General features: G+C 46.0%; 3 protein-coding genes across 4 annotated transcripts in view; 1 reads left to right on the top strand and 2 right to left on the bottom strand.

Annotated features, from left to right (window-relative positions):
• Positions 1-4462: 4462 nt before the first annotated feature.
• On the bottom strand, positions 4463-6403 carry LOC6038281 (histone-lysine N-methyltransferase NSD2). Of its 2 annotated transcripts, XR_005279009.1 has the most exons (3): positions 5792-6403; positions 5266-5731; positions 4463-5196 (listed from the first exon to the last, which is right to left on the bottom strand). XR_005279009.1 is itself a non-coding variant. In XM_038266386.1 (2 exons), exons 1-2 carry the CDS (start codon positions 5918-5920, stop codon positions 5582-5584), a joined length of 279 nt encoding a protein of 92 aa, XP_038122314.1. In that variant the 5' UTR covers positions 5921-6403; the 3' UTR covers positions 4463-5581. The 2 variants fall into 2 exon arrangements, 1 of the variants encoding a protein (XP_038122314.1); XM_038266386.1 differs by having other exon boundaries at positions 4463-5731.
• A 4010-nt stretch (positions 6404-10413) lies between these two features.
• Positions 10414-11441, top strand: LOC6047960. The gene is made up of 2 exons (XM_001864907.2): positions 10414-10647; positions 10791-11441. The coding sequence occupies exons 1-2, from the start codon at positions 10515-10517 to the stop codon at positions 11363-11365; spliced, it is 708 nt and encodes a 235-aa protein (XP_001864942.2). The 5' UTR covers positions 10414-10514; the 3' UTR covers positions 11366-11441.
• The window catches only part of LOC6047961 (integrator complex subunit 2), a 31248-nt gene continuing 28038 nt past the window's right edge, over positions 11362-14571 (bottom strand). Inside the window, 4 exon segments of the mRNA XM_001864908.2 lie at positions 11362-11708; positions 11775-12755; positions 12758-12807; positions 12809-14545. Of these exon segments, the coding sequence (XP_001864943.2) occupies positions 11404-11708; positions 11775-12755; positions 12758-12807; positions 12809-14545 (3073 nt within the window). The 3' untranslated portion in view covers positions 11362-11403.

Here is a 14571-nt window from a genome sequence, read left to right as displayed (position 1 = left end):
ACAAAATGACTGGCAGAAAGTGTTTCAACACCCGAGAATTTGTCGTTTTGTAAACAACGATGTAACGGTAAAGCCGCATAAATGTTCTTGAAAGCTTTGAAACCGAGGGGAATGACACTCCCGCGATGAGCTCGCGATTTAGCCTCGATGACCACGATTTTCCTCGATTAGACGCGATGAGCGCGATTTGGTGCGATGAGCGCGATTTCATCGCGATGTGAGCGCGATTTGAAAAAATCTCACGATTTGAGCTGTCAACTGCTCGAATGAGTTCGGCAACCATAAAATGACATTTCACGCTGACATTTGATTCGAGCAGTGAAAAAGCAAAACAAAAACATGAAACACGTGGGAAAATGATGGAGGACGATGACGGATTTTCTACCTACCCAAGAAGCGGATTGAATATTCCCGTGCGGAGGTCTTCCGTTTGTTGTGTTGTGGTACGATCCGTGCAATCGGTGGTTCTGCATCCCCGCCGGGGTCCACGTCCGCATCCAGTACGGCCACGAGCAGTGTCGCGAGTAGCCTGGTTTCCAGTGGATTTTATTATATTTATTATTCTTTAGTAAAACTTTACATTTTGCACAACCTCTGATATGATTTTTAGATTTAATTAAATGTTTTAAATTTTAATATTTAACAAGATTTACGTCCGTCTCAATCCCTTTTCATAAATTTCCTTCTAATAAAATTTCCTGTGCAAAAAATAATTGTTATTCAATTCGATACTTTAATTCAATTAAGTTTAAGGTTTATTTCACCGAATTTATTGCAGATTGCAGCGATTTTTAAACAATCGTGCAACTTGTGAAAAACTCTATACAAAAGTGCTACAGCAGAAAAAAAACTGTCTAAGATACACACCCTAGTTTGAAACTGTTCTATTTGGTGTGCAGTTATGATTTGCAAGGGTGGAGAATTTGGTGCAAAGTGTGCAATAAGATTTTTGGAAAGTTATCTATTTCTCAGTTTTACAAATATGTTTGTACAGAAATCCCTTTTGTAAAGAAGCATTTTATTTACTACCGTAATCTGGGGTGAATCGGGACTACAGTCTGAATAGGGACAGCAGTTTTTAGAGCACTTAAAGCTTTTAAATTTGAAAATTGATGTACACATTTTGTTGGCCTAAGTCTGTTCTAACCGAAACCATCATGAAAAATCAAAATATTGTGCTCCAACATGGTTAAAACTGCTGTCCCAATTCGCCCCATGTGTCCCAATTGACCCCAGTTTACGGTACACTTTTCAATTTGAATGAATATTAAAACATACATTTAAACAACAAAATCTAAAAAAATAAATTTAATCAAAAATTACATCAGAGAAATTTATGTTTTCAAAACAATGCATATTATGATGTTTTTCGAAATTCAGTGTTTAATCACAGACAAACAGACGGGACACTCGAGTTCGGAACCATCGTCCTTCAATAACCGAGCCATAACGGTTATTTCAAATGCAATTTAGCTTCGGCATCTACTCACCCGGCGCTGATGGCGCTGCTGTCGTGACAGCTCGCCCGTCTTTCCTCAGTGTGTGTAATGCGAGGTGTAATATGTTTTTGTTGTTGTAAAGTTGAGCGTGAGCACGTGGCAGCAAATGAAAACAAAAAAACCCGATTTAATCCCACCTGGGGTGAGATAGAGCCTTTCTTACAAAAGGAAGTTAACGGCAGTTGATTTTTTTTTAAAGAAACAGCAAAATAAAGAATGGTCCATTCATTAATCAATTCGAAACTCAACCATATTTTTTCATATAACTGAAAAGCGCTGGTTTTTGCCCCATTTGCCATGGCCGGTTGTAAGCTGTGCTCGCACACAAGCATTTTCGATTTTTTAAATCAGAACACATTGTTTTTGAGACAGAGAATTAGCTCACAATTTGCGATGTTCGTAATGTTTTCTGCATATCGCTAAATTGTTCGTATTCTCTGAGTATTTTTGCACTTTTCAAAATATTAAAAATTAACGAGAAAACAAAATAATTCCGTCTTGCTCCAGAGCGTTAAAGTGGTAACAAAATGACTGGCAGAAAGTGTTTCAACACCCGAGAATTTGTCGTTTTGTAAACAACGATGTAACGGTAAAGCCGCATAAATGTTCTTGAAAGCTTTGAAACCGAGGGGAATGACACTCCCGCGATGAGCTCGCGATTTAGCCTCGATGACCACGATTTTCCTCGATTAGACGCGATGAGCGCGATTTGGTGCGATGAGCGCGATTTCATCGCGATGTGAGCGCGATTTGAAAAAATCTCACGATTTGAGCTGTCAACTGCTCGAATGAGTTCGGCAACCATAAAATGACATTTCACGCTGACATTTGATTCGAGCAGTGAAAAAGCAAAACAAAAACATGAAACACGTGGGAAAATGATGGAGGACGATGACGGATTTTCTACCTACCCAAGAAGCGGATTGAATATTCCCGTGCGGAGGTCTTCCGTTTGTTGTGTTGTGGTACGATCCGTGCAATCGGTGGTTCTGCATCCCCGCCGGGGTCCACGTCCGCATCCAGTACGGCCACGAGCAGTGTCGCGAGTAGCCTGGTTTCCAGTGGATGTAGCGGTGGTAGCTCGGGAATTTGTGCCGGAAGTATCTTTTCAATCTCGGGTGGCGGTGGAGGAGACTGGTAGCAACAATAGAAGTTTGTCCGGCAGTACGGTTGGAGGAATTAGCAGCAGCAACAGGTACATGCACAAGAACTAACTCAATCAATTAATCCTGAACACGCATTGCCACCAGAAATTCTTGCAGCGGATTGCGCAACGGTTCATATTGGATTCTCGCCGGATACGCCATCAATCCAGACAGATCGTCGTTGCCTACGCCCAGTGGTAAAGGACTGCCCAACCGCGTGGAATCACGCATGCTCTGTTGCTGCGAACCCGGCGCCTTTCGAAGTACGTAACTAACATTCTCGCTCTTCTTCTTGTTTGCACACTTTTCAGATGCCGAACTGCCCGATCTGTCGTGAATCTTTTAAGAGGTCACTTGTGACTTCCGGTCGGACCTACTGTCCACGCCTGAGTTTGTCCAGGTTCACCAGCCCGTTTCCAACATCATTCAGCACATGGCTGGCAGCAGTTTATCGCCGTCGTGGTCGTTTGTCCAAACAACAAACAAGAGCTGGTGGAGTGCACGATATTGAAGCCGATTCGGACGAGCATCTGCAGATATTCAACATTGATGACTCGGCGAACAAAACCATGTCGGAGTGCGTCGGCGGAATCTACCCCACGCTGGACGAACCGTTTGAGACGTTCAACCCGAAGGATGGTTCGGTGGTGGCGATGGACGACTCGCGGGAACGGCCTCCAACTACGAGTGGGGCAAGTGCATTGACGAGGTAATCCACGCACTCGACGTCTGCACCGACATTGCAACACCGATTGCAACACTGTCAACACCAAGGTCAAGACTGTAAGAATCTACAGGCTTACAGCGATTCGCACTACAAGGCCCCCATCGTCCTGGCCGCAGCCAGTGGAATCAAACAAGGAGACCTGGTTGAGCTGACCGAGTCTTACCTCGGGAAGGTAGGCAGCACCTTCGACGGAAAGGCTTCCGCTCTGACGCCGTGCCGATTCACCGATTCTGAAGTGCGCGACCGGGATGATTCGCTACCGGTGGCCCTCGTCATCATTGCCGTCTTGAGTTGCGGCTGGACCAATCAAGACAATGTTCCGCTGATGGTCGCCAATACGCTGATTAGCGCGTGGTATCGCACGCAGGGTGGTGGCGCCAAAAACGCCGAGGACAACCTGTGCTTCTACGAAAGGAAACCGGTCTGTGGGGCATCTACTTCATGTGCGTTCCGCTCAATTACGAGGACATGGTGTTCCACTTGCAGAACGAGTGGATGCGTCTGGCACGATGGTTACCCACAGCGAAGTTGACCACACCGAGAACCTGCTCAAGACGAACAAGCTGCTGCAGCTGGATGGTACGACGCCGATCTTCGGAGACATTGCCAGATGCTATGCGACAACCGCCGAATTCCGCTTCGACCGCTGTCCGGCCATCGACGCCTTCGGCCCTTTCTGCCGCACATTATCACAAACATTCCGAACATGTTGAACCATTCAAACTGGAAGTAACGGCACGCCGCTCTGATAGTCGTCTCGACCGCTGGCTAGGGTTACTACAAGCAGACGGACATCATGCGGGGCGTGGTCAAGTAATTGATGGATCCCATCCGAGAGTTCGTTACGCCGCCTGTAACGCCATTGGTCAAACGGCCACCGACTTTGCGCCGGTCTTTGAGAAGAAGGCCTATGCTGACCGGCAGAGGGGACTCAACGACATTTGGTTTTCCATTTCAGCGAAGCGGGTGAATATATGATTGTCAGTACCGTAAAATCTCGGGTCTCCCGGAAGTTACGTGGCAAGAACACCTAACGTGGCAAGAACATAACTAGAATGGATTCGCGCAACTTCAACATGAGCGAGGCAGCTACTTCCGGTCCCAGATCAGGGTTGGTTAATGAGAACGGTTTAATTTACAGCGAGCGTGTTCTGTTGAGTGAAGTAAAACATGACTACCAACGATTTCGAGTGTCTTTTAATCTTAGCTTCCAGAAAACTGCAGCTGCGGCGAGTGAAATTTGAAGTTACGAGAAATTATCGAGAAAAGTGGGGGCTCAGAGACTAACGAGATCTTTCCGCTAGAATATCCGCGGTGGTAAGAACTGTGAAGATTCCTCGATAGGATTGTTTGGATCAGAAGTTAAACAGCCAGATGATAAGAAGAGGACATCCTCCCACCGAAGCTCAGGAGGCTACCGGAGTAGCTCCACCGATTGCGGCTGCAACTGCCGCAGCGTTTTGAATTTATTTCGATAACATTTACATTGTTTTATATTCTTTTGTTACGGTTTACACAACTTAGTAACATAGGTTCGTTTCTTCGTGAACGTTTAATGGTCAACCCTTGGCAAGGTAGAATTCTTTCCACGATGGATCCGCAAGGTACTTTTCCGCTGGCGTGGGTCACTGTTGGCGTTTGAGCACTTGAGCAGGTAACCCACGTTGCAATCTGCACCTGCAAGTCGCGCAAGACCGTTGTAGCCTCCTCAATTCAGTTCTCCGTCCCTTGGCTGACGATCAGCCTGGAACACTTGTCCGCACCACAGTGGCAGATCTTCTGGTCGTCGAAGTTCTCAAAGTTGTAGTTAATATGAGCTTTTAGCCTTGGCGGAGTAAAGAGTAAGAAGAGTTAGTTATAAGAAATGTTTTAAGCGGGAGTTTAAAGAACTTACCGCCTCAAGGACTGAGGGCAAACAGCCCCACGGATTGGCTTCCGCCGACCTTCCAAAGCAGCGTTTCGCAGTAGGGCTCGCACCAAGGCTCGCACGAGTGGTTGATGAACCGGGCCAAGTTGCCCTTGGGCCCCGCGTCGATCGTCAGCTCCGATTCCACCGTCATGAAATAGTAATTTTTGCCCTGTTGCTCCTGCTTTTGCTTTATCCGCCGCGTTAACTCCCCGGTGTTGATCCCCTCTCGGACTCGATCACAAACCGACCCTGGTGCATCTTCCTTAGCGACCAGTTCCAACCTGTTGGGTATCCGTTTGTACTACTTCCGTTTGAAACACTGGTTCTGGTGAATTTCGCCTGCTGGACAAGTCTTCAAATTGCACTCCAAGAGCAGCGCCCGGTTGATGCAATTCGAGTGTAACCCGCACGGGTCCTTGTCCAACAATTTGCCCTTACAGATCGAGTCCTCCTGTTGGAATAGAATAGATATAACATTTGATACGGAAATCCATCCCCTCGACAAACTCACCTCCTCGTCTCTGGCCGCGCTGGACTTGATGTTTACGTACATCGGCGGTTTAGAGCTCAAATCGTCCGGGGCAGATTCCTGGACGTAAGATTTTTCTGCCTGCAGCTTGTTGAAACCCTGCCGTGCCATGCGCAGCCTCGTTGTACCGCTCCATCATGTCCGACCGCTTTCTATCCGCCACGCTGTCCGCGTCGACCTCGTGATAGTGGTAGATTCGCCTCCGGTTGATCCAGCCAAGGTCGTGCGTGCCGAAGAAGCGCACGTAAACGTCCGTTTGCTTGTGTTGCCGCCGGAACAATACGTCCGGGACCGCTGGAAGGGGAATCGTGAGCGCGGGTCAGAACTTGAACACGGAACATTTGGCCCAGACTATTTCGTCGTACAGAATCATTCGGCCGGATTCGAATTTTTCACAGATGTAGCGACCTTCCGGTGGAGTCACTCGAGGTGGAAGGCCGTCAGGCAGGTTTCGCCGGTTTCACAGCAGATGAGACCTTGCAGCATAGGAAACACCAGTTACACCGAAGTGTCACCACCCCCCGGGTGCAGGCTCCAGCTCATACCAGGTGAAAAAGTTCCTGCTGAACCTCAAACTGAACACCTTGTCCGAACGCGAGAAAAAAAAAGAATCTTCAAGAGAGCTTTATGACGTTTCGCGTACGCACACTAGCGCACCATTTGATTTTGCTGGCCGGACAAAATTTAACCTCACTTTTTTTCGTGTACGTACACGCAACACATACGCACGTAGAATGCTCTAGAGCAGCTGCCGCAATCCGCCCCGAAACAACGAAGAATTTCGGTTTATTTACTTTTTCGGACTGCTCGAATCAATACAAATAAACATTTCAACAGTGCGGCCAGTTTCATGGAAAACTGCTAGAACGAATTTTGTATGGCAACTCTAACTGCATGAATGTAAATTTTCATTCGAGCACGATCTGAACACGATGAGCACGATGAGCGCGATCTGGCGCGATTTGGCGCGATGAGGGAAAAACGACCGCGATGAAGCTACGATGAACAGGAATGAAGGAATTTGACGCGATTTGGCGCGATTTTATTCAAATCGCGAAGTGTCATCCCCCTCGTTTCAAACGCCTACTGTAATTCACTAAACTGTCATTTAGGCGTTAGGCAAAATTGTGAGCATTCAATAAGCAAGCCAGAGTATGCATTTAGGCGTTTTGGGATTGGGAAGCAAACAACGACTGAGCGCTCGGTGGGACTTCACTACGACAAACGCAAACGTACCGAATAAACCACCTTGGTGCGCTGGTACGATAAACAAAAATACTAATACACAAAAAGGCTAGTACCGAAGCTAGAAAACCAAACCCGCGATGTGCGTTGTCACTGGCACATGGGAAGCTTGGACGCTTCCCAGAAGTTCGTTCGCTCAGATATCGATCAGAGAATGAGCAAAACAAAAAAAGAAAGGCAACAGAATGAGCATGAGGCTTCAGAAGAGATAGCTGCTTGCGTCTAGTTTGCGTTCACTTAAGCTAAGCATAGAAAATAATGATAGGCGATGTGTGATGAACGAGCAATCGATAAAGCAACTTGCACTAAAAGGGGGTAATCTAGTATCAAAACTCTATACGCGCCAGCATTGCTCGCGTCTGCATGTGAAGCTCAACTTGACAACTTGTCGACGAAGCGACGAAGATCGATCGTCCATGATTATTTGCAGATTTTTCGAATGAATATTGCTCGAGAAATGATTTGGGAACGAAGCTTGATTTGGCGTCGGAGCCAAAAGCAAACCCTATAACTTTCTTAAGTAAGAAAGGTAAAAATGGAAATTTTCTAAAATCTGAACGGTAAATCCGAATGAGGTCAAATTTGTTTCAGAACAGCGAGTATGGTCTAGATTATGATGTGGAGAAAAAAAATTAGATAAAATGCCAAAGGAATAGTTTTGGCATTTGGTGAAAATTGGCTTTTACCTTTTTTAGGGGTTTTTCCCCCTCACAGTGAATTAGTCCACAAGCTGTAAATCAAGAACCACATTACCGACATGGATGAAAATTTGGGAGGATGTAGGGCTGGAAAAATGCAATTTTTTGGATAAATAAACGATTTCAATACTTCAATTTTCGACAGAATTTTCATTTGAAAACCGCCTGATTTGGTGAAAACACACTCCGAGTCCCCATAAAAAATGGATAAATTCAAATTTGGTATGGAACTGGTTCAGGTTCAGCACATCCCCTTTCAAATGCGCCCAAGAGAGCTTAAATCCATAATGTGGGCTCTGAGAAACCCCCTACCACAAAATTGAGCACTTTTTTACCACACACGGACGTCACGCGTGCTCTACAGTAAATTAAGCGCCAAAATTCGGATATTGGAGGTAGACCAATTCTGTCATTGTCAATCGATCGGGCGTCGAAAATCGATCGTCCATGATTTTTTGCAGATTTTTCGAATGAATATTGCTCGAGAAATGATTTGGGAACGAAGCTTGATTTGGCGTCGGAGCCAAAAGCAAACCCTATACCTTTCTTTAGTAAGAAAGGCAAAAAATATGACAGAATTCAGGAATTCTAACGGTGATCCACAATCCAGGCTTTGCGGGACAAGATTGAGGCAGTTTCGACCAGAGTCAGATGAGCGGCTGACTAGCGAAGACATACCCTTTGCCCCACTATTAACCCGATAGGCCTGCCGCATCCGAGGCTGCTGATGAGGCGTCCGCTACTACGGAGGAAGCCAGATTGTGTGGTGAAGTCATCTCTTTCGAAGCAACCTTGGAGCAATTGCTGCTTAGATTGCTGCTGCTGGTCGTCATTTTGGCGATGTTGCGTCGATCGTGAGCGCCACTCAATCTTCATCCACAGTTGTTCTGTTTCAACTTAACTACTCCATGGACACGTTTCCCGCGGATGTTTCGAAACGCCCATCGTTGGGATAAATTCCGGTAGATTTGAATTGATTTTTTTTCTATTTCGGCGGCCACTACTGGTGTTTTCGTGACTTATATCTTGTTGATCAGGTGTAATCTTGTTGATCAGGTGTAATGTGTAATCAGAAGTAATGTTGGACAGTTTTTGGGAGCAACGGGGAGGACCAGTGGTTTGGTCTCTGTCGTTGCGGTTGTAATGCGTCGTGGCTGATGCTGCCGCATGGTTTGGCCGTCATCTTCGGCCGTCGGTGTTAATGTTTATTTTTATTTCATCGAGTACTGAAGATAAGCAACAACAACATTATTTAAATCAGCTGTTGATGTTTACAATCGTTAAGGCTTGATTGTCTCACGCATACACTGACATGACACATGACATTAATGGGTTTGTATAGGTATGTTTGGGCTGCGCTTCGGCATAAGCTCACCAGGCAGCGCTGGCGTCGCCGTGATTTGGTGGTTTGATGAAGGACGATGATTTTCAAAAATTATTTGTATAGAGAGTCACGTCTGTTTGTCTGTGCTATGATGCTGTGTAGATAATCATACGCACACAATTAAAAGCATTTTTTTTAAACAACATTTAGATCAGCGCGTTGCGAGCACCGTGTTCTAGTTTCATTTCCGCCAGTTCTAAAAATTTAAAACTGCTCGCAATTTGAAACAATTATAAAACTTCTCGCTGCAGACAGTCTTAGACTGGTTGCAACGCGGCTCTACTTTGTTCTAGCTGTTTCATTTTTCAAATAGAACTGAAACAGACCACCCGCAACGCGGAGTTGCAGTTTTATTTTTCGAGCAGTATTTTGAAACCGGAATAAAACTGCTCGACGAGTTTGTTTCAAACGTGAGACGATTTGGAACTGGAATAGAACTCAGTTTCAAAAAAAATCAGATATATAGAGATATCCACGTATTCTTACACACACACTATGATGCTGTGTTGATAATCATACGCACACAATTAAAAGCATTTTTTTGAAACAACATTTAGATCAGCACGTTGCGAGCACCGTGTTCTAGTTTCATTTCCGCCAGTTCTAAAAATTTAAAACTGCTCGCAATTTGAAACAATTTAAAACTTCGCGTTGCAACCAGTCTTAATGGAGCATTTCCATTCGAGCAGTTTTTGCTTTTTTCTACAATGTATTTCTTATGGAGTGAACCGTCAAAAACTGCTCGACTACGGGTGCTCCATTGATTTTGATCAACAAAACGGCTAGAATTTGAAAATGAATAAATTAGATCCCCGCGGTGCGCTTGGTCCAGTAGCTAAAACTGGGGATCGAACCGATAGGTTTGCCACGCAATTAGGTTTTACGCTCGGTTTTTAGGTTAGAAATTTGACAGCTTGGCTGCACTGTTTACATTTTTTGCACATGTGTCTCAGTAAAAATGTGTGTGCGTGTGCGCTCGTGACGTCACGCTGTAAAACCTAATTAGGTTTTACACCGTGACGTCATTTGACAGCTCGTGTGCACTGTTTACATGGACATGTAAACTGTTTACTGTTTACATGTACACTCCTTTCTAACCTTCAAATCGAGTCGGCGTAAAACCTAATTAGATCTTTGCTGTGGAGATGCCCTGAGCAAATACCGACGAATTTCTTGTGAGATCCAAAGAGAATCGAATGTACTCACTTTCAGCATAACTATGCTTTCAGAGATCCAAGTATATCCCACATCAAAAGGAGTAATTTTGTTATTTTTAGGTTTCTTCGTCTAACAGTGTTTTGTTTAACAAACAGAGTAACAAAACTATCTCGTGGTTAATAATTTCGACTTAAAATACAAACTATAAAAGTTTATAAAAATGTCCAGCTCAGAATCGGAAGACGAAAATCTAAAGCAACTTCTGGAAGCGGCTGATACAAGTCTGTTTAACGATGCAATGTTTCGCGAGCCACGTGTGGAAAATTCTGTTAAACCGGATTGCGCCGATAAAAGTAAGTTCTCCAAGTTCTCACTTACTTTTTCAAAAGGTCCTATGTACATAGGCAGCCCATGGCGCATTGGTTGTTTTGAAAAAGTAATCTAGGGTTTAAAGTTGTAAGAACGTCTTGAACTGCAACGTTTTTTTTTGTCGCAGATAACGTCATGATTCGAATTCCCGGACGCTTTGAAACCCGGACACCAGTCGAGCTTCCCGCATCTAACAGGTATCTGAACGAGGAAGAAAGCGTTTTCCAGAGCAACCTAAACGTTACTGAATCAATGAAGAAATTTATCGGCAAAAAACTCTCCACTCTGATTGCGAACAGTATTGCGTTTGTCGAAATTAAACCGGTTAAACGTGAACCACGCACCTCGGAATCCAGCGGCGTCAGACTGTTACGAGGCTTTGGGGAGAGATTGGAAATTTCGTGTGAAGGTGGAAATGTACCAGTAGCTATCGGGCAAGGGAAACCAATTAAGAGAAGAATAGTTGAAGATGATTTTGCTGTTTCGAAAAATGAGATGATTGAGCAAGCAGCTTATGATGCAGATACCTTGAGTAAATCCACAGTTGGGTGGACAGATAGACCGAAATCCAAACTGTACGAGTACCGACAAGCTGGCAAATCTGAAGTTTTTACTCTTTCAATGACTGATGAATTTAGCACGGCAAGGAGAAAAAACAATTGGGACGATGCAAAGATTAAAACTTTTCGTAGAAATCGTTAATTTTGTTGCAATATACTTTTAATTACGTTTTTATTCGATTAATAAATTTTCGGATTGAGAACTGCGTCGTCCAACAGTCTGCTGTACGTTTCCTTTACTTCCTCGACCAGCTTTTCAGCGTATTGGGATCGTTTGCTCTGTGATCGTACCTTTGCCTCTGGACCTAGATACAGCGTTGGCAGGGAAGCGGCCCGTCCGAGGGTTGCCTGGGATTCGGCGATGCGGCCGAGCTGCATCAAAAACATAATACACTCGTCCAACAGCGGGGGGAACGCTTCCGAAAAGCGCACAATACAAGGCAATACGGCACGGAACATTTCAATGCGGGTGTCGCTGGAGAGAACTGCAAAAAATAAAAGAAACAATGTAAAACTAATTTCGATTGGTTGGGATTTTGTTTGAGGCTTACCTCCCAGTAGCGTGGTCAGCGTGTTTATGCACAACTTGGAAATACTGAGCGATTTAGGTAGAGCGTACTGTAAGGATAGATGCGATGTCAGGTCAATGGCAAAAATTTGCTTGTCCATTTCGGCCATACTGAGTAGCTCGGGAATAAAGTCCAGACAGATGTGCATCGACGGGATTCCGCGGACCGTCATGGCGAGCAGTTCGCGCGGGTAGCCCTGGAAGTGAACCAACTTGGCTAGCGACGGTTCCGCGATAAAAACCTGATGGATGTACGAACAGATGACGCCACGAATTTCGCGCAATGACCACTGTCGACCCGGTTTCAGGCGATCGTCTTCGGTTTCAAGACAAGCCTCCAGCAGAATCTGTACGGCGACACTTTCTTGCGAGGCCACCAGTGCCAGCTTGAGCTCTTCCCGGTCGGTGTCGGATTTCACCTGATGTCCCACTTCGATCAACGGTTTATCCAGCATGTGGCGCGTGAGTTGACTTTTGGACGCGGCCAAACTGGCTTGCAGTATGCGCAGCACGATCGTCAGTGCCCCGGCACAGCGGAACACACGTTCGTCACAGCGCAGCACTTGCAACGGGTCAATCAGGATGGTTTCCTGCGTTAGATTGAAGTTTTTCGTCACTGCATCCTCCGGCATCAGGGCGTTGATCGACATAACCCACAGTCGCCGGGGAAAAACGGTATTCAATCGGAGCCACACGGAACCGTATTCCTCCTGAATCAAGCGTGGTACCGTACAACCGAGAATCTTCTTAAAGTATCGAATAAAAGTGGCCGCCAAGGGCCACAGATCTGTCGGAGACTTTTTCGCCATGATTTTCAGACATTTGATGGTCTTGCCTGGACGAAGTTCGATCTCTTCGAATGCTTCGACGATGTTCATCTCGGTCAGCGGAGCGTCCGAAGTGTGCTCGAGCGAAATGCCCTCCTCATCGATCCAGTCGTCTACGAGCGACAAATGGGGAAATGGGTTGCAAGCAGACGCAGCAGAGGACTAAACAAGACACTGTACTCCTGTTGGTTTTTGCGCTTGATGAAGCAGGAATTTGATCGGCAACTCTGACATAAACTCGTTGGAGTAACCTTTCACCTGTCGGCCGTTTGTGATTATGTTGACCATATTGCTCAACCGGACATCCTCGTACAGCAACAGGTAGTAGAGCAGTAGCAATTGGGGCGTCAAATTCGGATTGTTATCTGCAGTGGCATCTTCTTTCTGGGAAGTATCCATCGCATCGGCTCTGCCCTGATAGAGGGAACAGTTTTGAAACACCTGCTGAATTTCCTGTTCCGAAAGTGCCTTGTGCGTGTGTTCGACCGGTCCTTTCTGGTTGGGTAAAATGATAGAGTTGACGTAGACTTCTATCAGAGCCGGCAGCACGGGGTGAAGCGGCGTCACCGAGTTGCAAATTTGTTTGTAAATCCAACTTTTGATTGGGACCTTATGCTTGGAAAAAGCTCGCGATTTGAGCAGCTGATGAATGCAATGGACTGGCAGATAGCCAGGAATCGTAGCGTTCAGATTCATTGTAACGGGAACCTTGATGGCGTGTGCTGCCACCACCTGCTCGGTGAAGATCTCCTGCGTGAAAATGGTCTTCATGCGGCTGATGGTGTTAGGTCGCAGGGGAAATTTCATGCCCAGCGTCGAACAAGCCAGCTCGCAAATGTGAGTTAGCTGATTGGAGTGAAAGTGAATCGCCATTAGCAGCAACATTTCTCCGAATGACGCCGACGTGTCGTTGACGCTCTCAAAGTAAGCTTCCTCCTTAATCAACCACTGGATCCATTCTATTACTTTCGCTTCAATGCCAACGTGGGCAATCAGTGAAGGGCAAGCGATCAGCATGCATAAACCGAGGGACACGAACCGAATTCCCGCCGGTGTCGGCGGTGGCTTCGATGTGATCAACTGGATGAGACACAAGATCTCTTCGTCGGTGAACTTGATGCCGGAGATTCCTCGCAGGGCACAGTACAGACGCAACATGGCAGCCGATTGCACAACGTGCTCTTCCGGCAGGTGAGAATTCTGCGAGTGAGCTACAATGTTTTGCAGCTGTCGCAACAGCTCGTCGCGCATCATGTAAAGTGCGTCTCCTTTGCGTTTTTGACTTGTTCGAACATACAGCGCCAAGTAGGTGCGAATATTTTGATCATTTCCGAGCAACAGGCCCGACACAAAGGCAACCAAGTTCTGCGGGTCCTTTAGGCTTAGCTTCAGCATCAACGATGGCATCTTCGTCTGTTCCACGCAGATTGTTCTCGTTGTCAACGCTTGGCCCGGATTCATGTCGCACAGCTCATAGAGGGCAGCCAACCGAAGCTTCCCATCCGGCGTGTCCTCATCGCCATTCACTATAAGCGCCGTCACAACCTCTCGGAAGCAATCGGGCATGTTGGCCACGACCCAGCAAATGATGCGGCTTCCACAGTTTACGTACAGCAATGTTTCGACAAGTTCCGTCAGACTCAGAAGTGATGGCAGCTCGGCCAACGCTATACAAATGATATCAGCAATTTCCTCCAGATAGATGTCGTTGTCAAATAGTTCCGACTTTTTAATCACGATTTCCGTAGACGACTTTTGGATGGCCGCTTGCGTCGTTTGTTCCGCGATCTGCGCCTGGATGTAAAACAACTCTGACAGGACTACTCTCACTTTGCTCACGATGTCCGCTCGCTCAAAGCCCATTACGACTCCATTTGGAAGGCTATGAAATTGGGCCGAGTCCTGGGCGGTGAATCCGATTTTTTGCCTAAAAATAAACAAAAGTAAAGTTAA

Source organism: Culex quinquefasciatus, chromosome 3 (assembly GCF_015732765.1).
Source record: "Culex quinquefasciatus strain JHB chromosome 3, VPISU_Cqui_1.0_pri_paternal, whole genome shotgun sequence".
NCBI lineage: Eukaryota > Metazoa > Arthropoda > Insecta > Diptera > Culicidae > Culex > Culex quinquefasciatus.
This window is presented reverse-complemented; position numbering and strand designations above follow the sequence as displayed.

What these genes read in the sequence shown, in the direction of transcription:
- LOC6038281 (XM_038266386.1), bottom strand. Translation starts at nt 5,920, where the DNA reads ATGGCACGGCAGGGTTTCAACAAGCTGCAGGCAGAAAAATCTTACGTC. An exon ending in GCGCGGCCAGAGACGAGGAG is followed by an intron (nt 5,732 to 5,791) that starts GTGAGTTTGTCG and finishes CTATTCCAACAG; the next exon opens with GAGGACTCGATCTGTAAGGG.
- LOC6047960 (XM_001864907.2), top strand. Translation starts at nt 10,515, where the DNA reads ATGTCCAGCTCAGAATCGGAAGACGAAAATCTAAAGCAACTTCTGGAA. An exon ending in ACCGGATTGCGCCGATAAAA is followed by an intron (nt 10,648 to 10,790) that starts GTAAGTTCTCCA and finishes TTTTTGTCGCAG; the next exon opens with ATAACGTCATGATTCGAATT.